A 26,084-nucleotide genomic window follows, 5' to 3' on the forward strand; every position below is an offset into this window, starting at 1 on the left:
TATTATAGTCACAAATGTGTTACTGTAAATCATAGAGTGATGAAAACATTTTTTTTCAAATGAAACTGGATGCTACTGTACAAGGAGCTAAGGAGGATTGTGTGGAAGATGTGGAGCCCTTCTTAGTACTCTTGTGCTTAGAGATGATGGATATTTACAGCAGTCAGATTCACACAGGACATTCACTGGCCCAGATGTTCAGTAAAGAAGATTGGAGACAGCCCATAAAGCCAGGCACCATGGCCTATTGAGGGGATATCTCTGGACAATGGGGATAGGAAATGGTTGGGAACGAAGGCATTTCTAAATACCAGAGATGACACTGGTGACCTGCTTCAGAATACAGACTCGTCATGATATTTAACTAATGAGACAATAACATCAATAACATCAACCAGCAGAGGGGAGAGAAAAAATCAACAAACCAGCAAGAAGTTATGCTTTTAAACAAAAGGCACAGGGAGAGAGCCCATCTTTATGAAGAGTAGTTTAGAATAGTTTTCTTAAACGTAGTTATCTTAGCTAACACATGTTAGGAGACTTCAGCATCCTCCTCCTACTCTGGAACACACTAAACTATTTGCTGCATCTGCCTGACCACAGTAATAACAGGATCACATATCAGCTGGTGGATCATTGTTGGAGAGAAAGCTCTGAGACAATATTTCTTCACGTTTCTTCTCAAGGAATTGAATCAAGTGGCGTCTTTTAAACCTGAAAATAAACATACACATCATGTAAAAAAGGATACCCAAAGAACCTGTGCAGTAGGAAGTTCTGTGTGACCCAAAGCAGGGGCTCCCCATCTGTGGGAATAGTCAGCACATCCCTGGCACCAGGTGCTCTAGCCAATATGAAGGGTGTCTATGAGGCTCAGTGCCCAGCTCAAGACTACCGTAACAAAGGAGGGCTGAGTAGGCCTGGAAGGACGTGTCGCACACAAGTGACATCAACCTAAATGTCTGTGTCACCAGCCTTAACTCTAAAGTTGGGGCCAGGGACTGAGAAACTCAAAGCAGACGCTGTTCTCCCCACACCCAACCACTACAGTGACCCAATAGCTTGAAGATGTGCGGTTCCTCTGGGCACCCACCTTGCGGCTTCCTTGATGGTGAACTCAATAAACTGAATCTGGACTTCCAGAGGTCCCTGCACTTCTTCAAGCAGCTTGAAAATCCTTCCATAATCTGAAGAGAATATAAGAATATTTCAGTATCTCTCAGAAATGAAGACATAGAACTGGTGAATCCGTGTGTACCTCAGTAATGTGCTTTCTGGTCAGGAATGTTAAATGGTGGGTATGTGTTCTAAATGCCTAAGCATAGACACTAATACAATTCTTATGAGAAATAACCAAGCAACCTTACAAATGAAAGATGGAGTCCACTGAGATGTTTTAGTCAAAGAGCGACTGTACTCAACTATAGAGAAAACCCCGGTTGTGGCAAAGGCTCCCTCTCCTGAGGCAGTTTCAGATTATTCTAATCATACAACTGGAGAAGCTTCAGAGAAGCTCCCACTTGCAGTAGATGAGAATGAATGCAGGGACCCATAACTGCACAATGTACAGAGATTGAGAGACTTTAGAGTGCTCTACGTTTGATACATTCATCAAAACCCTCCTCTCCAGGCTCACTGCTCTATGCAGAAGAGGAGCCAGGAAGACTGTAGGAGCCGGAGGAGGTGAATGACTCCACGGAAACAGTCTTCCAGACACGACAGGACTGATGCACAGATTAGCTCATGCATAAGACCGGCACAGGTTCAAACCAGACAACATCCCTCCTGGAGAGGGTGAGCAGTCACCGAGTTCCACCCTTAGCAAAGAAGCTATTGGAATTAATCCTTCTAGGAAGAGGAAGCTCATCTTTCTCCAACGGAGCATCACAGGGTAGAGCAGCCACACTCCAGGGAAGGCCCCATGCCCAGGAGTAGTTGGCCAACACAAAACAGACTCCATATTTTGTTTGTTTGGCTGGTTTTCGAGTGTGTGTGTGGGGAGGTGAGAGTGTGTGCATACATTTGCCTTTTTTTTTTTAAAGTATTTCCTGTCTTATTGTTTTGCTTTGATTTTTTTATTTGGAGTTTTTTGAGAGAGAAAGATGAAAAAAATTTAATAGAAAAATGAGAGGGACTTTCTTTTTCTGCTAGTGACATTGCCCCAGTACTTACTTCGTCCATATCGTCGAATTTCCTTCATTAGTTGACGCTTAATTTCAGCATTCAGTTTCTCACGGCTCCCGGGGTACCCACTGGGCACACGTCCACAGTCAGCTGCTGCTGCAACCCTGGGAGGGACCTCACGGATGACAGCTTCCCCTGCAAATGTGGCATCACCACCTTCAGGAAGTAGCCCTGCACTGCTAAGATAACTGGACTGGGCAGATTTAGCATTGTTTCTCGGAACCCATTTGGGGGAGCCTTTAGCTGCTGTGGGACCACTTTTTACCACACCCTCCTGGGCCTTTGGGCTGACAGTAGCACCTGGAAAGCAAAGACAAAAGCTGAGCTGTGAAGTGGGGGAGCTCTGTCCCCCGACACAAGCATCCCTGTGCTCCCTAGAGTCTAAAATCATTTCAGAGGAGGAACGTATAGCAGAGAGAAACGTCACCTATGAACAAGCCACCCCAGGACACAGTGGACCCTCTGGATTTATGAACACGCACACAAACTCGCTGGACAGGACAATGAAGAAATAAACATGTGCAGATCCCTGGTGTGCACAGTTTAGTCTCACCTTGATGTACTTTAGAGAATGAAAGTATCACATGATATTGCCATAGAAGGTATTTCTAGGGTCTAGAGAGATGGTTCAGCAGTTAAGAGTGTTTATTGTCTTTTCAGAGGTCACAAGTTCAGTTTCACCATTCCCATTGAGCAGCTCACAGCCACCTGTAATTCCAGCTCCAGAGGAAGCGAGTCCTTTGGCTTCCAAGATCACCTGCACCCACATACACACACACATAACTAAAATAATAAAAAAAAATCTTAAAAAAAATATTGCTGGGAAGTGGTAGAGCACACCATTAATCCCAGCACTCAAGAGGCAGAGGCAGGCAGGCAGATCTTTGTGTTTTTGAGGCCACCCTGGTCTACAAAGTGAGTCCCTGGATAGCCATGATTGTTACACGGAGAAACCCTGTCTCAAAAAGCCAAAAAGAAAAAAAAAGGAGTTTAAAAAACAAACAAACAAGCAACAACAACAATAACAAAGAAGATATTGCTACTCCTTCACCCAAAATTCCAATCTGTGAATGATTTCACAAAAACCAAAACCAAAACTAATCCTGGGGGATGGAGAGATGGCCCCAAAGTTAAGAGTGCTTGCCACTCTTCCCAAGGACCTGAGTTTAGTTCCTGGCACCCATGTTGGGAAGTTTACAACTGCCTGTAACTCCAGTTCCAGGGGATCCAATCTCGTCTTCTGTTCTCCATCTATACTGTCACAAATATGGGACACACACATAAAAAAAATTAAACGAAGTAGACAACATTGGGAAGGAGAAAGAGCAGAGAAGACATTTTTGGTTCTTTGTGGTGGTCAATCTGACTAGAGTAGACTATAATGCAAAATACAAATGGTCTGCTTCAGAAAGCATTGCATGGTTAAGCAAGAATAAAAGAAAAAGGAGGAAAACAGTGGCAAAGATTCACCAATAAGGAACAGACATACAAAGCAGATCATGGAAACCGTGGTAAATGGCCATAAATGCAGAAGCGAATAGCTACATCAAAACATGCTCAGCATGAATGGCAATGCCATCTCAGACCACTGATGCTGTCCACAACAGTTTCTGATGAAGGACACAGAGACAGGAAACCCCACAAGTACGGCATGAAGGAGAGGTGAGGACAAGAAAGAAGACACATATCCAGGTGCTGAGCACAGGCCAGGGGACACAGCATCTCCACTCTCCGTTAGAGCTCATCCCATCCACGTGCAGGACGCTGCTTCATGGAGGACACAGCATCATTTTCATCTGTTCACATGTGGTCCCTTCCTCTTGCAAACACACCAGTAGCTGTCTAGCCACAGGGATCCTGATTACCTTCTCCATTTGCAGTGACTGAGGCCTTAAGGTGGACTTCTCCCTCTTCTTCTCCCACTGGCATCATGGTCACAATGCTTCCCATTTGGGGTAATGTAGGATCCACGGCGTCTCCAGCAGGGTCCTCTTCCTTTTCAGAGCGTACAGAAAGCTCTTTGCTTTTTTCAGCCATCATCCTTGTGTAGAAAACATCAACAGCTTTATTCCATTAATGACAAAATCTAGCCACACAACACTGCAAAAAGGAAAAGAAAAGAAAAAACAAACAAACAAACCAAAGAGTCTGGGCAGGAGAGATGGGTACATGGTTAAGAACATTGGCTGCTCTTCCAGAGGACTTGAGTTTGATTCCCAGCATCCATATGGTGGCTCGCAACTGTCTGCACCTCCAGTTCCAGAGGATCTGATGCCCTCATCTGGCTTCTGCCAGCAACAGGCACACAAACGGAGTACAAACATACATGCAAGCAAAATACTCACACACGTACAAAATAAAATAAAGCAAAGGTTCCGGGGTAAGACTGCAGTTTAGAAGTTTCATCTGTGTGATTCTCCAATGAGAAGAGTCAGGGAAACACAGGAACTGAAATGTGAAAAAAGCAAGGCTATGAGGTTCCTCTAAAAGCTTATGGCTTCTTGATAAATAAAGTGAAAACATTTAAATGTTTTCAGTGTGGAAAAACCCAGAAGTTCAGTGTGTTAGATGATCTCTGAGCTCAAAGGGGTCACAAGAAATGGAAGAATAAAGGAAAGAAGTAAATTCGTGAAGTGGGTGAAAACTTAGGCAATGAGATAGACATCCCTCTGGGGGTGGGGTGGGGGAGCCAATCAGATACCTTGGAAACATAACGGTTAATTAATTAAACAAAACATTTAAAGAGAGCATCTAGACCAAGCATAACAAAGAATTCCAAGAATTAAATACATGATTGAGGAATTATTGCACTCACGTAGCAACAATCAAATTTAAAAAACAGAGTAACCATGACCACAGCATTCAAGGAACACTGAGACATGATCAAGAGACCAAGGCTGGCCTGAGAGATGGTTCAGCTATCAACAGCACTTGTTCCTTCAGAGGACTCTGGTTTGATTACCAGCACGCACATGGTGGTTCACAGCTATCTATAACTCCAGTTCCAGGGAAGGATCCAATGTCCTCTTCTGACCTCTGTGCAGACACACACCTGATGCACAGATATACATGCAGGTCAAACATTCACATACATAAAACAAATATTTTGAAAAAGAACAATCCTATGAACTCTGAGCTTAAAAAAGGAACCAAGTTACAATCAAAACACATATACTCTATTCCACAAAAGTCCAACAGAAAATTTCCCAAATCTTGGGAAAGATGTGGTCATGTAAGGACAGGACAAATTTGCAACCCTGACTAGACATGCCCAGAAAACTACCTCTCCATGTCATCTTAAAGTTCTAATAAGGATGGAGCCAAAGAAAACTTAATGAAAGTTGTGTATGACAGAAGCTCCAAGTTAGGTACAAAGGCAAACCCATCAGAACCAGAAGACTTCTGTGAAGAAACCCTAGAACCAGATCAAGTACTGAAACTCAAAGCCGTGTTGGTTCTCTCTTTCCACCACATGGGGCTCAGGAATCAGACTCAGGTCATGAGACTTGGAGGCAATCATCTCCGCCTACTGACACATTGCTCTGGCCAGTATTTCAACTCTTGAAAGTTAGTAACTAGCTGGGCACCTTGGTTCATGCCTTTAACCCCACTACGTGGGAGGCAAAAGCAGAGTGAGTTTGAGGCCAGCCTGGTCTACATGGTGAGTTCCAGGACAGCCAAGGCTATATAAAGAGACTTTGTCTCAAAAGAACAAACAAACAAAAAAAAAAGAAAGAAAGAAAGAAAGAAAGGAGAGAGAGAGAGAGAGAGAGAGAGAGAGAGAGAGAGAGAGAGAGAAAGTCAGTAACTGCTAACCAAGATTAAAATCAGGAGAAGTAAAGTCCTTCCATAATAAAGATTCATCATTACTAAGCTATCGCCAACGAAGATAGCTAATAGAATATTATACACAGAAGATAAGATAGACAGCAACATGAAAGCTTGGGGAATAAAAAACAGAATAATAGAAAGATAAGTGGGAATTTGGAAAGAGGTAAATATTTTTATCTCCGTAAACCTACAAAACTTTAAGATGAATATGGGAGAAATTAATATATACCTTAGAAATATAAATGGTCTTAACTCTCCAACTACAATATGCAGATTGGATGAAGGGATTAAAATAAGATTCAACTGTTTCCTGTCTCAAGAAACTTCACCGTCAAGGGTAAACAGAAACAGGGAAAGAATGGCACATTGCATTCCTAGGCAAACAGAATCCATGCAAGTGCAAGAGCAGCTAGACTCCGATCTGAAAAAACTGACCGCGAGGTGAAAGCTATCAAAAGAGATAAAGAAGGTCACTGCTTCTTAATAAAGAAAACAACCCATCAAAAGGATAAATATACACTCTAAATATACACAACAAATGTTAGTTCACCTGGTTTCATAGACCCAAAACTACTGGACATGGACAAGTAGGTTCAGATACAACAAAAGTGATTGACTGTTTACAGTATCAGATTCTCATCAATCCATAGATCCTCCAGAAAAGAAAACTAATGAAGAAACGTCAGTGTTTAACTGTACTATGGTTCAAACTGGCTTTACAGACATCCACAGACTATTCCGTCTAATAGTTAGGAAATGCATATTATTTTCAGCAGCCCATGTTCTACAAACAGATCGCATTTTCTGTCGTAGAGTGAGTCTTAACAGATCCAAGTCTTATGCTTTCTCAGATAGTAGTGGTGGGAAATTAAAAGGCAAAGCAAAGGACACCGTAGCCACAGTGAAGAGGGAGCACACGAGCTGGCCCCGGGTTCAAGCTCGTCAGAGCAGCATACGGGACTCCGACAGTGGAAGTGCTGCTACAAAGTCAAGGTCAGTCTCCGCTACAGATGAGACCTTGGCAGAAGAACGAAAGACTTCATAACAGGAACCAGCAGCGAGGGAAAAGGGAGGGCTAGATAAATATCGAATACTTCCCTTTTGGTTTTTGAAGTGAGATACAAACAGATACATTGTAGAAAAAATAACCTAATAAAATTTGCCCCTCTGGGACACAAAATCAAAATGTCTTATTTGGTAAAATTTCTTAAAGCAAAATTGGAAACTTGTATACCCACAAGGCTTTTAAAGGAGTCCTGTAAGCATTCCAATGGGGGTATTTTAGGTAAATCCTATCACAAACAGAAAAAAATGTGTCCATTCCTAAAGCATTTTGTGAAGCCAATAGAAAGCTAATGACAATCTACATAAAATACATGAGAAGAAAACAAAACTATGGGGTACAGTCTCTCCTGAAAATAGGGATGAACATCTTAAAAACATGATTAAACAAAAACCAAAGGTGGGTGGAAGCCATGCCGCACGTCACCGTACAGTTCAATGCAGAAAGGCAAGGCTGCTGCTTTAACTTCAATCAACTTTAAGCTCGGGACAGGGTCAGGGAAATAGCAGGTCATTTTAAGTTCAAATCCTCTTCGTGCCTTGAAAGGATCAGCAACTGAGAGCACAAAACCAGTGCCGAACCCCACTGAAGTGTTTCTACAGAAGACAAAATAGCCGTGTTCTCTCCTATGCCAATCTGGATTGAGCACTATGGACACCCAACAGGAAGCAGCACCAGGCCCGTGTGGGTGGAGGAAGTGCAGTAGCAGAGGGGGAGGGAGGGAGAGGGGAGGGGATGGCCAGGCGAACTTGAGCACAGTGCCATGACACGTGAGGAGGAGACCTTGAGGACACCCGTTATTCTAGCACACCCCATTGTCACACTTCACTAATAATAAAGTGTGTCTACAAAACAAAAAACTAATCTATGACAACACCAAATTCCATTTAAAAATACCAAGCAATTTCTCCCCCAAGTTGCAAAGAATGCAAGGATGCATATTCTCCGTGCAACAATGTTAAATGTTCTAACAATGTGAAGACAGATAGGCTGGAAAAGAGTAAGTGCAAGTGGCATTGCCCACAGGTGGCATTTCTATTTGGAGAGACCATTTAAGATGATATAAAACCACTGCAGTTACTAAGTGACAGTAGCCAAGTTTCTGGACCTGGGCACAAGAATCACAAGCCACCTATATTTCTGTAGAATAAGCACAAACAATTAGTAAATACACTTCAAAGTATCAGTGAAAGTGTGCCCCAAACCTTGAACATCTAGGAATATACCAGCGAATGTGCTAATGCAGTACACACAAAGTATAAACCATCATTTAGAGAAAGTGAAGACTGTGGTAAACTGAAAAGAATAGTCTTTGCACGGAGTAGAAGTCATATTTTAAAACTCACTAACATTCATTCCTTCTAGAAAGATAATGACAATCTCATTCAAAAATCTCACTATGCTAACTGATTTTGAAAAATGGCAACCTGGAGCCAGGCAGTGGTGGCACACACCTTTAATCCCAGCACTTGGGAGGCAGAAGAAGGCAGATCTCTGTGAGTTCGAGGCCAGCCTGGTCTACAGAGTGAGTTCCAAAACAGGCTCCAATGCTACACAGAGAAACCCTGTCTCAACAAAACAAAACAAAACAAAAAGAAAAAGAAAAGAGAAAAAAAGGCAACCTGGTAATGAGTACAGATGTGAAATTGCTTAGACTATCCAGTCTTTAAGTAAAACAACCAAGTTAGAAGAAACATTCCCAGATAGGCGTTTTCAAAGCAAAGCAGGGCTCAGGAGACAGTTGTCAGTCAAGTGCCTTGGGTTTGATTCTCAGAACCCACATGAAAATGCTGTGTATGGCGGTGTGCACCTGCAATCCCAGCAGCAATAGGGAAGAAGAGACACTCAGAACAGATATTTGAGACTTGTTAGCCAACCAGACTAGTCTAATTGGTAAGTTCCAAGCCAATGAGAGACTCTATCTATCTCAAAGGGGGTGGACAATGGCCCTGAAGATGACACTTGAGGTCTCAGGGATTACCCTGGCCTCCAAATTAATGTGCACATAGGTGCACACACTCCCACATATAATATTTAAAAACCAATATAACTGAAATCGTATGATATTTGAATAAAGATGGGCAAACACGGTAGTGGGAGAGGATCTAGGATTTAGAAACAAGTATGGAAAGAAAATAACTAGATTCATAGCATCTAGGCTACTTAACCATCCTGGAAAACATGCTTCGTTGACTAAGCTGACATCAGGAAGCTTCTCTGATGAGGGTCAAGCAAGGATCTGATGCATGCACACAGCAGAATGTCAGTAGGAATGATTTTATTGCTGTAGTCCCTTAGCAGAATGAGTTCCTTTTCTCTCTTCAGAACACTCTAGTCTATTTCCCCTTCCTTGAGAGCCTCTCCTCCCCACTGTTCCCTTACTATGCCTAACCTCTGTGGTTATTCAGATTGCAGCATGCAAATCAAAAGCTTCCAAGTTGGAGAAGCTTCCTCTTGAAGCAGATGGAAAGTAACACAGAGAGAGATCCATGACCGGACCACAGGCAGAGAGTGAGACTTTGCAGCATTCTGTCCTAAATGGGATGCCTTCAGCAAACTCCTCCCTCAGGGAGGGCCTGGGCGTCTATAGGGAAGAGGAGGCAGAAAGATTGGAGGAGCCAGAGGTTGCGGAGGACTCCAAGGAAGCTGTCTTCCAGACACAACAGGATTGATACACACACACACACACACACACACACACACACACGAACTCACAGAAGCTGTGGCACCACACACAAGATCTGCCTGCACATGTTCAAGCCACATGGGGTCCCAGCCCTGAGATGGGGAAGCGGACATAGGACGACACCCTAATGAAGAAGCTATTTGCAATTGATACATTCTAGCAAAGGACAATCAGTTTTCATCAATGGCGAGTCCCTGGATATACCAACCACACTAGGGTAGGTCCCGTGCCCAGGAATAGTTGCCAACAAAAAATGAACACCATAATTGGGGAGAGGGGGTGTTTCTGTTTCCATTTTTTGTTGTTTTGTCTTTTTTTGGTCTTGTTTTGTTTTTTTAATTTTTTGAGGGGGGAGAAAGAATATAAAGTTGGCAGGTAGGAAGGTGGGGAGGATCTGAGTGGAGTTGGGGGATAGAAAAATATAGCAAAAATACATATGAAAAAATTTTAAATTAAAAATTAAGAAAAAATAAGTTCACATCATAAAGACAAAGAAAAATTATCTTTTGACTCCTAGTTCATGGGAGACATGTACGTATACTTAGGATATTTTATTTGTGCAGGCAAAGATTGCTTTTGTTATTGTGGGAGCCCACAACTGACTCAGTTTCCCAGTTTGAATCTGAAGCCTATTCTGAGTCAATAGATTTCAAGCTTGCTTGCTCCAGGGCTGTGAGAAAGTCCTGATTAGCCCACAGAGTCTCCTTGAAGGGCTGTGAGAAAGTCCACATTACCCCATGGGAAGGAACACACTATCTAGCTAGACACTGCTGCTGATACCAGAGAGGTACACTGAGATAGAAAATGAAACTGCCTGCTCCTTGACGCAAGGCAGGATAGATAGTGTTCAAATGCCTGTGCTGTGCATTGTTCTACCTCTGTCCTTCAAGACTGTGTATAAGCTGGCTGTGAAATAAACTCGGGCTGTCAGGCATTGACTGACAGACCTCTCTACTCTTTTCTGTCTTCTTCATTGTCTCTTCAATCCCCACGCCTCTACCCAGATACCCAGCTGACTGTCCGCAGCCTCTGACATGTTACTGGGGATTGAAATCAGACCTCAAAAATGTTAGGCAAGCCTTGGACCTTGAGACTTTAGTCTGTCCATTTATTACTTATTTCTTTCTTTCTTGAGACAAGTTTCACTAAATTGCCCAGGCAGGCAAGAAATTACTAGGTAGTCCAGACAGGCCTCCAGCTTCCAATACTCCTCCTGCCTCAACCTCTCAGGTAGCTAGGATTATAGTCTTGTACCAACAGGAAATCCTAACTGAAGCTTTTTTCTTTGAAGAATAAGACAGCTAGCCACAAAGATTGAATTTTAATTTCCATTCAACTGAAAGACATCAGTTCCACAGTGTTATTGCTGGACATGGTGGCACAGACTTTCAATCCTAGCATTGAAGAGGCTATGGCAGGAGGATGCAGTTTGAGGCCAGTTGGGGCTACACAGCAAGAACTGAACTGAAAAAAAAAGAAGTTTAAAAGCAGAAAGACAAAGAAGAAATTTAAAATTCTCTTCTTAGATGTGTGCATATACATCAGTGCACATATATCTAGAAAAGTGAATGGAACTGTCCAGATGTGGTAGTACACATCTGTAACTCCAGCACATGAGAGCCTAGGGGCAGGAGTGGAGTTCATAGCTAGCTTCAGCTCTAAAGCAAATCTGAGGCCAGATTGAGGTATATGACAGCCTTTATCAAAATAACTACAACAACCGCAGCAGCAGCAACAACAAATGAGCAGATTTCAGGATATATGCAGAACCACAAACTAAATTTCCAAATACAAATATCCCAGCAAAAGTTGTGCAGGAAGTCAGAAACACAATGGTTCTCAATCTCCCTAGTCATCAGAGAATTGCAAGTCCTGACACAGGACTTGCCACCTGAGTGGCAAAAATGGGAAACTGAGTGACAAAAATTCAACCCACTGGGAAAAATAGGTGGTACAGTTGGAAGTTTCCCAAATTAATGGATTCAGGTGCCCAAGTCAACAGTTGAAGGGTTATATTGAGCCCTTAGAGAAACATTCCCTCTGGACCAAGACAAAAGGATCCAGGTGGAACCTCCCATCCCATGGCTTAGGCTGATCATCCTGGTCTCTCTCTACACACCACCAATGTTCAGGAAAGTGCTCACCTAAACCGTAGCCCTAGGGCATAGACACAGTTCAGAAGCTGAGTCCCCTGCATAACTGAGGTCAGGAAACAAGCAAAACCACCACCTATGGATCGTTGATACATCTCCCAACATTACAAATTCAAGGACCCAAGAAAAAATCACCACCCCTGGGTCATTAAGTCAGGATTCAACCTGGCTGAGTTCAAAGATTCAAGGAAAAGTGCCACCGCTGAGCAGAGTTGGATCAACATAGCTGATGTTAAGGACCCAAGAAAAAACCTGCCAGCCCTAGGGCCCAACATGGCTCAGTTACAAGACCTAAAGAAAACTGTCACCCCATCTGTAGCCGAGGCCAGATCCTAGCCTGGCTGAGTTTGAGGATACAAGGAAAACTCCCACCCGTGGGTTGATGAGACCCAGCCCAACATGGCTGACGCAGAAAAGAAAAACAACCATCCCCTCTCGGTAGATGAGGTGAGTTCTTAAGGATTTACCCTCTCTTGAGGCTGAGAAAGAATAGTTAAGAACCCTTCTTCCAAGCAGAGACTTACACTTGATGGAACCCTTTCCAACTTCACAAGTAGCGGAGGAATCACAGACAGTTGAGAAGCCTGCCGAAGAGCGCCGTTGAGCCTCACTGACTCTCCTTCCACGGCACAGAATTCTATCCTCCTCAGGATTCCATGTGCATGCGCAGAGAAGGAGCGTACCACGAGCAGAGTGGTTACTGGTTGGGCACAAGTCCTTCAGAAATTTGAAGAAGAACCCTACCAGAGGGAAGCCCACCCAAGCCCACAGAACAATTGAGAACTTGCAGGAAAGCCATTCTCCAGCTTGGAACAAACACCCTTCAAAAGGTGTCCTCAAAGAGCCATCCTAAATATCCTACGGAACAGGGCCCCACGATAGACTGAGAATGCCCGACTTGGAGTTGCGTCCCATCCGTGCTAAATGAGAGCACTCACCCAGGGAGCACAATACATCTCAGGGCTGAAATCCTGATGCTGTGGAGCAGGCCTAGTGATTGTGCAGTTGTCTGCAGTGTGGTTACTTGGAACTTTGTAGAAATCGGTGCTCTGAGCACTGACCACTGGAAAATGCTCCCCCACCCCCGCCCAGTGTGTCTGGAATGGAATGAAATGAAGAGGTACTAGTCTTCCCAGAAGAACTCTGATTATTTGTGTCCGAGAAGACCAGAAAGGAAATAACTGGCTAGCTACTGCTGCTGGGCTACTGTGCTCTGCCACAATTGGGCCATGGAGAAGCTGTGGGGGACTGACCAGAACTTTCTATGCACAAGTCTGAGATCAGGAAAACTGGCTGCCACCAGCCCAGAGAACCAGGAAGCTGGGCTTTATAGTGTCCAGGAGTCTTCTGTAGACAGACTTCAGTGGCAGTTGCCACAAGAAAGATCTTTAAAGGAACCAGAATTTTTTTCATGGAGCAGGACAAAAGGGTGATTTTGGAGCTGGTGGGCAAAATTAGCTATCATCCTGATGGATGCATAAAATGTGACAAATTTAATTAGTGGTGTTCTATAAGTATGTCGTATACAACTGGGCTTTTGGCTTTTTTTTTTTTAAAGCATTTTACAAGTCCTCTGTTTCTTTGTTCGTCTTCTGAATAGTTCTACCTAATGGTCTCCAACTATTATTGTGGAGTTCTATATTCCTTCATTCTCTCAATTTTTGTTTCACTTACTTTTTCTCATTTATTGCATGTGTTTATAATTTTCACATCTTGGTAAATTGTTCAATATACCAATATATAAGGTCATTATTTGTTTCATGTAACAATTTCTGGCTTCATATCTATTTTGTCTTATATTGTCACCAACCTCATTGTTGATGATCATTTACATGGAGTAACTGCTTACACCTTTTCATTTTCAATCTGCCTGTGGCTTGGAATCTCAAGTGTGCCCCTTGTACACAGCATATGATTACATCATGTTCTTTCAAAACCCATTCCCCCAATATTCAACAAACATATCGACATATAACTCTCACATAGTGCTATTCATCCATTTTAAGTTGCACTTCAGTGGTTTTTGGTAGCTGACATTTTTAAAATCATGCTTAAATATATATAATGTAAATTTGTTGTGTTCACCTATTTTAAGTGTGCAATTCAGTGGCTTTTTGCATGCACAATATTCTGCAACCTTTATGACTCTTTCCAAACTTATTTACCCCAAAAAGAGAACCTCTGTAATCATTATTAGCTCTATATTATCCTTATCTCCCAAGACTAAAACTAAAACTTAAAGGTAACCTCTGCAGATACCTTCACTGAGAATTTCTCTTGATTTCTTTCTGTCAGTTGCTATATTATGTCCGTTTGTTCCTTCCAGCCTGTAGAACGCTGGCAGTAGATTTCAGGCGGTGGATAGTGAGGAACTCTCTTATATTTTTGTCTGTTTGAGACGGTCATTAGTGAAGGTTTGTTTGGCCAGAGATACCATTCCTGATTGACAGCACTTCCTTTTCACTGCTTGAACCCGTCCCTCTCCTTTCTTGTGCAGTGCTGGGAACAGCATCCAGGGCATTGTGCAGACTAGACAGTACTCTACTTGAGTACACCCGCAATTCCTTTTGAGCATTTTCAATGTTATTATATTGCTTTTTGTCTTCCCATACTTCTGATAAGAAACCAGACGTTAAAATTACGATGGGTCTCTGGCAGCCTTCAGACTCCTCTTTGTCTCTTAATGGTTTGATTATGTCACTGTCTCTCTGTTTCTCTGCTTTGCACGTCCTTAAGTTGGATGGGTATACAGCCACACATCCATTATTACATTTGAGAGTTTGGGACTATGGGGTCTATAAATATTATCTTTACATAGTCTTCACACTGCTTTCTCACATCTTCTTCCAGGGATCCTATTAATGCACACTATAGGGGTTTGAATGAGAATGGCCTCATAGGCTCAGATGTTTGAATAGTTGGTCCCCAGTTGGAGGAACTGTTTGAGAAGGCTTAGGAGGTGTGGCCTTGTTGGAGGAGATGAGTCACTAGGGTTAGGCTTTGAGGTTTCCAAAGTCCACACCATTCCAGGTTAGCTCTCTCTGCCTTCAGGCAGATAAGGATGTAAGCTCTCAGCCAATGCTCCAATGCTGTGCCTGGCTACCTGCTGTCATGCTTCACACCATGATAGTTATGGACTCATCCTCTAAAACTGTAAGCTCCAATAAACACTTTCTTCTATTAGTTGCCTTGGTCATAGGGTTTTGTCACAGTGATAGAAAAGTATGCTTGATTGTCATGCTTGATTGTGGCACCAAAGGCTAAGGTGAGGGTGTCAAATTCTTGGTTTTTGTTCTGTTATGTTTTAGTGCTCAGGCGTGGAATGCAGGTCTCTTCACAGCTATATCCTCTGCTCTTTTCATTGTTCTTAATCCCAGTTTATTTACGCTCCTCACATTGGATAATGTCAATCAACCTATCTTCAAGTCCACAGGTTCTTCTGTCTGCTGCTGAACTCTCGTAGGGAATTTTCCATGTCAGTTTTTATACTTTGCAGGTCCATACTTTCTATTTGTTTCCTCTCTTTTTGTTTACCTATTCATTATCTTCATTTATATATAATCTTTCTGCTTTCTTTTAGCTCTTTGATGTCTAAGACAGCTGATTGGAAGTGTTTATGTATTGAATCCAATTACGATGTCATCGTCAAAACCACGACTGTACCTTGAAAGGGGTTGGACAAGTGTAGGTTGAAGCACCACAAAGCTCCCCTACTATGTTTTCATGGCTTTTCACAATATTCCTCTTTCATTTTGGTTACTATACACCCTGGACAATACTCCAGCTAAACACCCCACACTAGCAAATAAAATGTCAGCAATGGGTTGCTGCTGTTTGACAAGACTTTTCCTGGGGAGATTCTACTCACCCCAGACCAAAGCACAGATACCACCAAAGTCCAACTTGGTAATCAAACGATTATTATAGTTACTTACAGAATATGGGGGAGGGGTTACTTACAGGAGCAGAAAAGACTCAAAGGCAGCTGCATCACCAAAGCCCACCTCAGCCCAGGTGACAGCTCACAAAGCTGGAAACCTGGAGCACACTGCACAGCCTGCAGGCAGCTCAACAGGTTGAAGTGTCCTTTCCGAGTGCTTCCATCAATCTAAACCTCTTCCAGGCAGCTACCATGGTTTCTACTTCTTCCAAGCTAATGGTCTGCTCTCAGGGTCTTCTTTGAAGCTTGTCTTGTCTGAGAGTGACTCTCAAAAGTCTTGTTTACTCTGGCAAGGAGGGGCCTAGTGAATCTGGTCAGTTTCGGGGACCTCCTGAAGCTATTTTGATTTGTTTACCTTCTTTTAAAGAGCTTTCCTAAATGATGGAATTTTTCAATCTTGAAGAAACTACTCAGTAACAGCTACCTTTGTTTGAGTTGTTGCTCAGTGGGGTGACATAGACTTCCAAGCATTATAGACTCTTGTCAATACTCTTGGCTATCCTCCAGAACATGATTAAGATTCTATTGTTGTGGGGCGGTGGTGGCGCACACCTTTAATCCCAGCACTTGGGGAGGCAGGCAGATCTCTGTGAGTTTGAGACCAGCCTGGTCTACAGAGTGAGTTCCAGGACAGCTAGGGCTGTTACACAGAGAAACCTTGTCTTGAAAAACCAAAAAAAAAAAAGGAGGAGGAGGAGGAGGAGGAAGAAAACAGCTGTGAGGTGACTGGAGACAGCACAGCCTATCTTGAATGGGAGGAGTAGCTGAGAGAGGAAACCAGATAGACACCTGTCAAGTTAGGGTTAGCACACACACACACACACACACACACACACACACACACACACACACACACACACACACACACACACACACATATTCTATTGCTAGTTAAAGTTAAGTCACAGAACATGGAAAAATCAAGCTGGTACTTACTTGGAAGCTTCATCCCTGGTGGCTAGTGTTCATGGTGCTAGAAGATGCTATGCATGTTGCTGGAGGAAAAAAGCAATCCTCAGTCTCACTTAGCTGTGAACCCTGCAAACTACAACAGTTGTGACAAGATGTGCCCACTGATGCAATAATGGCATGTTATGGGAGTGGTCGATTGACTACTTTCTGATTGGATCTAAGGCCATTTCATGAAAAGTAACCCATACCTGGTACTGTTCAAGTAGCCAAGAATCTGTGACTAGATAGGTCAGAGGTCCTATCCAGTATGGTATTATTATAGGAAAGAACCTAATGCTATTATTCTCTTAAATGGACATAGTATGAAAATTACTCCCAATGCCATGCTATACCCATAAATCAGTGCATCTCTCACGTCTCATCAGAGAAGCTTATTGCAGTAGATGGCACTCAACACAGAGATACTCAACTGGTCATCATGCAAAGAATAAGAGACTGGAGTTCTCAGTCCTAAAGGGGACATTCATATAACGCCCCTCCCCACAATGCTCAGGGATCTGTGGGGGAAAGACAGACTGTGAGAGCTAGAGGATAACACCAAGGAACCTGCTTTCCACACATAAAAGGGCAGATACACATATGAGTTAACAGCAATTGCAATAGCATGCAGAAGACCTGTGCAAGCTCCAACCAGACAAAATTCCAGCTCAGAGAGGGAAAGGTAGACATGAAATTCCACCACTAGCTGAGGAGCTGCTGGAATTTGATAGTTGCTGGCAGAGGAAGAGGCCATTCTCTTTAATGATGTGGCTCCTGGGAGGTTGACCACACCCCAGGGCAGGCCACACTCCCATGACCATCTGGACAACACATACTGGACTTGATGGGTAAAGAAGAAAAAAATGAAATCTCAAAATTGAGTGGGAAGAGATGTGGGGTGGAAAGGTAGTAATGGGAGGACTTGGCAGGGGTGAATATGGTCAACATACATCATATGAAATTCTCAAAAAAAAAACAACTCCTTGGCTATATTTCAGAGTTCCAATAAATTTGATTTTGGCAGCTTTCTCCCCTCATTTACTTGTATTTGGGAGGGTCTGACCTCCCCACACCCTTCTGATAACACCATTCAGTTCTGTGAGTTATGCTTCTAAGTTCAACTCCTTTGTTAACATTAAGAAAAATTGTTCATTTATGCATATACACATATGTGCTTTTACTACAGTGTGCATGTAGAAGTCAGAGGACAACTTTTGGGAGTTGGCTCTCTCCTTTTACCCTGTGGATCCCAGGGATCAAATTCAGGCCATCTGGCTTAGTGGCAAGGCCTTTGCTGCTAAGCCATCTTATGGGCCCTCTTGTTAACTTGTTAATTTGTTTGATAGTGTGTTGCAGAATATTTGTTTAATTATACAAAGGTATGTTGCATTTGTTTAACTATGTTGCATTTGTTTATGGTGTGGAATATTTGTTTAACTATTTAAAGATGTGTTGCTGTTTTACCTTGCCTGCCTAAGGCACCTGATTGATCTAATAAAAAGTTGAATGGCCAATAGAGAAGGAGGAGGTACAGGTGGAGCTTCTGGGCAGGGAGAGTAAGTAGGAGGAGGAATCTAGGCTTGAAAGGAAGAAAGAAAAGGGGACACCAGGGAGATGCCAGGGGCTAGCCAGACATGGAGGAAGTAGGAAAGATACCAGGGAGATGCTAGGGGCCAGCCAGACATGGGGGAAGTAGGAAAGATACCAGGGAGATGCGAGGGGCCAGCCAGACATGGGGGAAGTAGGAAAGATACCAGGGAGATGCGAGGGGCCAGCCAGACATGGGGGAAGTAGGAAAGTAGGACATACAGAATGAAAGAAAGGGAGAAAGCCCCGAGGCAAAACGTAGATGAACAGAAACAGATTAAATTAAGTTAAAAGAGCTAGTGGAACAAGCCTAAGCTAAGGCTGAGCATTCATAATTAATAACTCTCCGTGTCTTTATTTGGGAGTTAGCTGGTGGCCCAAAGAAAATTCTAACTACAACAGTGTATAATTTTTTTTCTGAAAAGAATGCCATGATAAGAGACACACAACTAGAAAGGTATTACCAATAAAGTTTGAAAATCAATAAAACGATTTTATTTCATATATGCAAAGTGAAAATCTCTTTGATCACTTACATTTTTACAAATAAAAGCAACAATACTGCTCCATATAAACTTTTATATAAACATCAAAGAAAATATACATATTATTTTTTCTTTTAGTGCTTCCAAAGCACAAAATGTACAAGTCTACCTGAAGACTCTCTGTTGTCACATGCAGGAACAAATGTGAGAGGTTAGTGCAGCCTCAGGTGCACTTCGTAATGTTTCTAGACAAAATGGAAGAGCACTGGAGGTAGATTGTTCGGTGACTCTCCCTGCCCCTTCCCAGAGAGAAAAACGTTACCTAATAGCAGCTTTTTACTCTTTGATTCCACCTATCCTGAATATTGCATGGTTTAAAAGGCACAGCTAGAAATTGTGGAAAAGTCTGTCGAGCACATGATGACCACCCACTTCAATTCTATATACTTGTTCTATGGGACACCATGAAGACACTAGGCGGTGCTCTCCTGGCAGGTGGCCCCTGCCCACTCTGAAAACGTCTGGAATGGTAACGCTCAGATGAGTGAGCTCTATTAGCTATAGGCGGAGCAGCAGTGCTTGGATTTAACATCACTTTTCCTAACTGGAAAAATAAACAACGAAATAAAAAAATACTTTTCATTATAACTCTTAAGGCGAAAGCCCAGATTTTACTTCCAGATAATCATTAAAAGCTCTAGTCAAGCCTTTTCTTAGCCTGAGTTAGGTCATTCCCTTCACTCAAACATTCTAGAGGGCTTCAGTAAGGTCCCATTCCATCCTCCAGCACAGAAAAGCTCTTCTTTTTCGTCACTTGTCTTGGTATTAACACGATGATCTGCTGTTGATATGATTCACATTGTTAAGAAGGTGATGGGAATCTATTTTTTCTAGTACCTTCTCAAGGTACTGAATTAAGACTCTTCTTTTAAACCTGAAAGTGAAAACAAACATTATTAAACATCACAGAAGTCTTGACGGTACACAGGGTGTTGTGCGGCCTGCAACCCAAAGGGAGTAGAAGTCCCCCTCACGGAGAGCTGTGGCTTAGCGAATGGGAGCGGCAAGCCAAGTCCCATACACACACTAGCCGGGAGCTATGAAGCAGGACCCGCTAGTATCCATCTGAACACTGGAGGGAGGAAGCAGCTGTAACTGTGAGTGAGGACAAATGCTTTCTTTCCCAGATCCAGGCAGAGCCCATGCCCCTCTGTCTTTCATTGGATACTCTAAGTAAAGTAAACAAAAGAAAAGAAAACCAGGACCAAAAGCAATTAGAAAACCTGTACAAGTTTTGTTTATACCCACCTTGCAGCTTCCTTGATGGTGAACTCAACAAACTGTTTCTTCAGCTCCAGCGGTCCCTGCACTTCTTCAAGCAAAACGAAAATCCTTTCATACTCTGGTGATATTACAAAATTCAGTATTATAAAAATATGAATGGGGAATAAAATCCAATCATTATCTATCCTCAGAAATCGTTCTTCATGGGTAGAAAGTCATAAGCAGAACTGGTATATTAAGCACTAAAATAACAATGCCTACATACATTTAAGAAGGAAATTCTTATGCAGTACTCAAATGAGGTAAGCTGAGTACTGGTTGCTCCAAACTGCCCTAATGCACGAAGCCTGAGAATTTACTACCATATATGCTTTATATGCGGATGGAATTAGGCGATGGGTATTGAGTTTGTCCTGGCTTATGCACAGGGTTCAAAGTAACTATAAATATCCTTGTAAGATGGAATAGTATGGACATTTGATTGCTTCTGGAAGAGGAGAATCAGTTTTCGAGAGTGTTGCCCATAGTAGTGGATGGCCTTGCACCCAGGAGTACATGGTGGATTCAACCAGTTACTAAAAAAAGGGGAGAGGAAGTTGAGGGAGCAGAGGGTGGGGTAGCTCTAGAAGGGATTTCAGGGAGGAGTTGGGGGTGAATAGGATCAAAATATATTGTATACAGGTCTCAGAATTAATCTGAAAATAAAATCTTTTTTTTTCTTTCTTTTTTTTTCCAAGATAGGGTTTCTCTGTGTAGCTCTGGCTATACTGGAACTCTGTCTGTAGACCAGGCTGGTCTTGAACTCAGAGATCTGCCTGCCTCTACCTCCCCAGTGCTAGGATTAAAGGTGAGTGCCACTACTGCCCAGCTAAAGCTTAAAGATCAGAAGAAAAAGACATTAATAACAAAAGTGGAAGCCAAAGAAAAAAAGTGTTATGCTGCTGACTTGAAGCAGGAAGGGACCATGGGCACAGCAAAGTGAAGCCAGCCTTCAGAAGCCAGAAAAGGCAAGGAAACAGATATTGCCTTTACTCCTGAGAAGAAGCACTGGCCTGCCAGCTTGCCTTCATTTTAATCCAGTGAAAATATTGTCTGAATGCAGAGCTGTAACATAATCAGTTTGTGCTGTCTGAAGAAGCTATGGGTCATCTGATAACTTTTTAGAGCAGCAAAATAAAACTACTGTAAGTTAAGGCCAGAAGAATCACTTTAAGGTATGTGAAAGTCCAAGACTGACCAAAAAAAAATATATGTCCAGACTCTACTCTGGGGCTAAGGATTTGGCTCACTTGGTAGAGTGCCCGCCGACCAAGCAGGGGACCCTGGTCCAATCCTTAGCAGCACCTTAATCGGCTGTGGTAGCACATGCCTGTAACCCGAGCACTATGAAGGTAGAGACAGCAAGATCAGGCATTATCACCAGTTTGGACCACACAGAGTTCGAGGCCAACCTGAGCTGTAATGAGAGAGTATCTCCAAACCAATAACAAAAATCTCTTTGGAATCCTACAAGCGGTTAGTTAGTTATAGTTGAAGATTAGTTAGAATAGAAAGTGAATTAGGTACATTTTGGACTTACCAAATAGGATAGATAATGGAATCATTTTCTCTGAATTTGTCAAATACAAATGGACTAGACATTGTTTAGGTATTTATTACTTGTATATATTGTATATAGTTATTGTACTTTTGTATATAGTTTTTCTTATGTTAGTTATAACCTTTTCCCTTTTTTCTTTTTATTAAAATAGAAAAGGAGAAATATGGCGATATTTTATTTGTACTGAAATGTGATTTTATTTGTATGTTAATAAATAACGTTGCCTGGGGGTCAGAGCTAATAGCAAGTATTAGCAGAAGCTGGGCGGTGATGGTGCACGCCTTTAATCCCAGCTCTTGGGGGGCAGAGCTAAGTGGATCTCTGTGTGTTCAAGGATACAGCCAGCATGGAGACACACGCCTTTAATCTCAATACCAACCATAGAAGACCTGGAGGTCTGTACAGACAGGCAGTGACTAGGAGGTCATGTGGTTGGGTTTACAACCAATGAGAAGGCAGAACAGAAACACTATAAAAAGACAGACACACAGGAAGTAGCTCTCTTTCAGAGAGGTAGGACCACTGCAACAGTGAAGGGTAAGGTTTTTAGCTCTTAGCTATTGCTCTGACCTCTTGGCTTTCATCTCTGTATTGGCTCTGTGTTTCTTATTTAATAAAACGGTTGGTTACATCTACACAAGCGGGATCTCCCATTGCCTTATTTATGGATATTCCATCACTACTTACTTCGTCCAAACTTTCGAACTTCCTTCATCAACTGATGCTTTATGTCAGCATTGATGCCTTGTGCCATCGCAGGAGTGATTTGCATTGAATTTGGCACAGTGTCCAAAGCAGATGCCACTGGGATTTTTCTGTCATCTACAGAAAGACTGCAGCTTTTGGCTGCTCCTATAAGTATATTATTACTAGGTTTGTGAATGAGTCCATCTTTCCTGAGACTAGTAAAGTCATCAGATAGAGAATCCAATTGGTTGGATATAAGGCCGTCTCCTGCCATATTCATAAACTCTGCTGGAGAAGATTTTAATAAGAAGCCATCGGCTGGGCTTTGCCCATTTTCCATCTTGTCTTCATGGATATCATGAATGACAGGGACATCTGGAAAGCAAATTTAGAAGTTGAGTTCTGAAGTGGGTACATCATGTTGATCCCACAAGTACCTCTCCATGTTCCTCAGTTTCAAGGAAATAATTGCTTTCATTGATGAAGAGGATAGAAGAGATGGAGATCAGAGACTCTTTCCAACTATGAATGCATACAGAAACCAAGCTACTATCTTAGATGGTCTCTCTCTAAGAGAGATGCATAAAGATACTAATAAGAACTCATAGGTCCCTGGTGCTCAGGGCTTAATGTCAACCTGTATGCTTCAAAGTCACATACAAACTGATACCCTTCACTGAGTTTGAATCCCTATAACTTCTGTATACCATATGCTTCCTGTATAAACCAAATATTCTGAGAAAACTGAGATGCTTAGTGGGATTGAACAAATATTCTGCCCCCACCTGCTAAGCAACTGCCTATCTGTAGATGATTCCGCCCATTTCCCTTTTTGTACCAGAGTAATTACTTTTCCGTTCTCAGGCTAACACCTCTATGCCACTTGCTTATCTCCTGCTGGGCCAGGCACCAGAATAGCAGCTAGGAATCAGCAGTGAAGAAGAAACAATGAAGCTGACCCTGCCTGTCCTTACAGAACCTACAGTGTCATGGGTCCATCAGAGAGGAGTTACAGAGTGAACACACACTCATAGCTGCTTTCATTTGAGGAAAGACATAGTAGGGATGAGAGCGGGAGCCTCCAGGGCTGCCAGGTGGTGACAGGATCTTCCGAGACGATGCCAAAATGTAGTGAGGGCAGGAGATAGAGCGAGTAAGCCGGGGCAGCGGAGTGAAAGGTGAGGAGGATACGGCTGGAACTGGAGCTAAGAGCGGATTGCGGTGCCAGGCCACATGGAGCTGTGTGGTGGACCAGGCTTAGGAGTCAGGCTGTAGCCTGAATGTTGAGAAATATGGAGGGTGCATTTTCTGTGTGGAGGTAGCATGCTTTTATTGTCTGCTGGCATCTTCATTCAGACTTCAAATTGACAGAGAAGGTGGGTGGAAACTAAACAAGAATGAGAAAATTCCTGCAAGCATGGAGTGAAAGAATGGAGAAAAATAGCAAGACACAGGGATTAAACTGAATGTCACATTATCTCATCTTGTTAATGGAAGAAAGCAATTTTAAAAATTGTGGTGACTTTTGAGGCTTGCCACCTGAACCACTGGATAAATAGTCACATGTCCAGAAGCCAGCATACTACTGGCTTTGAGAGTAGATGATACTCAACTCTTCCTGATTCTCATTCAGTGACTAAATTGATCATTCAGCACCAATAACGCAGTATTAGTCACACTGCATTATAATCTCAAGTTCTTCAACCCTACCCTAGAGGTGACATAGGTTTTCCAGTGGAGTGAGGGGTAATTTCATAAGCTGCCATGCAGAAGGATGCCAACAGAGCTATTGTGAAGAGAGGCAAAGCTAGGCATTTAGTTATAAAACCTAAAATATTCTTGTCTATTAGACTCTAAAATGGAGGCACTGTATTCATGGCTAAATACAGGATTGAGAGTAGAGGAACGAGTTGTAGTCTAGAGGTATAAATATTGGGAGATGTTGAAATAGAAACCCAATTTAAAGCCCCAAGGCTGCAGGAGACCACCTCAGGAAGACAACACAGTGAGATTAGGTCCCAGGATTAAACTGTGGGAGCCAATAGTATCTAGCTGTGAGAAAGAAGGGGGGCAAACAGAAAAGGATAGAAAGGAGTCACTCCTAGAGGGAAAAGAAAACTATGTGTCTGCTAACCCAAGGGCTTCCATAGAGGCAGGCACAACAACTGAGCCAAAATCTATTAAGAAAGAAAGGCAATGTACAGAAAGCACTGGTGAGCTTGAGAATTGTTTCCGTGGGGTCGAGGAGGTCGATGCCAGCTTTACCAGTTCACCATGAATAGGAGGTGACGGCGCAGAGGGCAATTGCTGGTGCAACCTCTCCCTAGTGAACCTACTTAGAAACTTGGTTATCTTCCTAACTTTTGAAGTTGATCCAAATGGTTACAGCAGACATGCTCACAGCTCCTCATTTCCATACTAGGTTCTACATTAATACTTACTAAGCATATATTAATCACTAATTATGACATTAATATCATGTGTTCATTACTATACTTATGTATCTTTTTCCTCCACTCATATGGCTAAGATCACTGAATCAGGCTCTCTGCTCCCTGGAAGGTCTGTTGTACCTACCACAGATGCTTTAATAATGGTTTACTTAATCAACAAAAAATAGACACAGGAAGGAATACAAAGGAAAAGCCAAATGTTTAACGTGTTAGTCCTCTAGGAGCCATAAGGAAATCACAACCACTACTCTATACCTGGATGTACAAGGGTGGGTTTTATGAGGTTTGGACAAGATGGGAACCACGCGGCTGAGAGTGGTCCCTTTCCGCCCACATGGTTAGTTACAGTAGGTGGTGTTTGTGGTTTCCTCAACAGCAGGGACATACTCCGCCTTCTCTTAGATGACATAGGACTGTTGGGTTCTCCAGGACGTTTCAGTTTGTTTTGTGGCCCTACTATAAACTCATCTGCTTCATCAATCATCATTCCCTAAAAAACATCAATGAACATATTTCATTTAAAACAGAAGTTCAATTGTCAAAAAAAACAAAACATTTTAAGCACTTTTCATATACACATCCCCTCAGCCATGCGCCACATCATCTAGATTAGCCTTAATTTTATATTCCCTCTATCAACTCTGTTATCAGAAAATGCAACCAATTGTAATCCTATTGAAGTGGGTCAAGGAGGAACCTAACATGCAGGTTTTTGTCTAAGGTTTATAGAGAGCCTCAAACCAACCAAGATGAAATCAATCCATAGTCACCTTTAAAATCTTTTTAAAGCAATGTGTGTGTGTGTGTGTGTGTGTGTGTGTGTGTGTGTGTGTGCGCGCACATGCTTGCTTGTGTGGACCACATGCATGTAGGTGCTCAGTGAGCCCACAAGAGAGTGCCAGATCGCCCTGGAACTGAAGTTATAGAAGTTGTGAGTCACCTAATGTGAGTGCGGGGAATTAAACCTGGGTCTTCTGCAAGTGCTCTTAACTGCTAAGCTATCTTTCCAGCAACCAAATTCACCCTTTCCCCCCTTTTGTCCCCCCCAACAAGACTGGGTTTCTCTGTGTAATCGTCTTGGCTGTCCTAGAACTTGCCCTGTAGCCCAGGCTGTCCTCGACCTCAACTCACAGAGATCCGCCTGCCTCTGCCTCCAGAGTGCTGGGATTAAGGCATGCAC

General features: G+C 42.7%; 2 protein-coding genes across 6 annotated transcripts in view; both read right to left on the minus strand.

The window, feature by feature from the left end:
* Nucleotides 1-435: 435 nt before the first annotated feature.
* Nucleotides 436-17,021, minus strand: LOC107399368 (uncharacterized). 2 transcript variants are annotated; one of them, XM_042269382.2, is made up of 5 exons: nt 16,794-17,021; nt 4,050-4,225; nt 2,173-2,319; nt 1,094-1,187; nt 436-714 (listed from the first exon to the last, which is right to left on the minus strand). In XM_042269382.2, exons 2-5 carry the CDS (start codon nt 4,222-4,224, stop codon nt 615-617), a joined length of 516 nt encoding a protein of 171 aa, XP_042125316.1. In that variant the 5' UTR covers nt 4,225; nt 16,794-17,021; the 3' UTR covers nt 436-614. The 2 variants fall into 2 exon arrangements, with proteins under 2 accessions (XP_042125316.1, XP_042125315.1); XM_042269381.2 differs by lacking the exon at nt 16,794-17,021 and adding an exon at nt 12,442-12,562.
* Nucleotides 17,022-18,862: 1,841 nt separating this feature from the next.
* Ints6l (integrator complex subunit 6 like) overlaps nt 18,863-26,084 on the minus strand; it is a 56,815-nt gene continuing 49,593 nt past the window's right edge. For 2 of the 4 annotated variants that reach the window (XM_042268774.2, XM_042268773.2), the window contains 4 exons: nt 25,292-25,394; nt 22,452-22,826; nt 20,189-20,282; nt 18,863-19,814 (listed from right to left, as the gene is read on the minus strand). In XM_042268774.2, the coding sequence (XP_042124708.1) occupies nt 19,706-19,814; nt 20,189-20,282; nt 22,452-22,826; nt 25,292-25,394 (681 nt within the window). In that variant the 3' untranslated portion in view covers nt 18,863-19,705. Of the gene's footprint in view, nt 19,815-20,188; nt 20,283-22,451; nt 22,827-25,159; nt 25,395-26,084 lie in introns of all 4 variants that reach the window. The other 2 variants (XM_006991987.2, XM_006991985.4) reach the window with 1 other exon arrangement.

The sequence above is a fragment of the Peromyscus maniculatus genome, chromosome X (genome assembly GCF_049852395.1).
Source record: "Peromyscus maniculatus bairdii isolate BWxNUB_F1_BW_parent chromosome X, HU_Pman_BW_mat_3.1, whole genome shotgun sequence".
Classification (NCBI taxonomy): Eukaryota; Metazoa; Chordata; class Mammalia; order Rodentia; family Cricetidae; genus Peromyscus; species Peromyscus maniculatus.

Bases quoted from the DNA above. Each gene is read 5' to 3' on its own strand.
- LOC107399368 (XM_042269382.2), bottom strand. From the start codon at position 4,224: ATGATGGCTGAAAAAAGCAAAGAGCTTTCTGTACGCTCTGAAAAGGAA. The intron at 2,320-4,049 runs GTAATCAGGATC...CCACATTTGCAG, and splicing joins AGTCACTGCAAATGGAGAAG to GGGAAGCTGTCATCCGTGAG. The intron at 1,188-2,172 runs GTAAGTACTGGG...TATTCTCTTCAG, and splicing joins AATTCGACGATATGGACGAA to ATTATGGAAGGATTTTCAAG.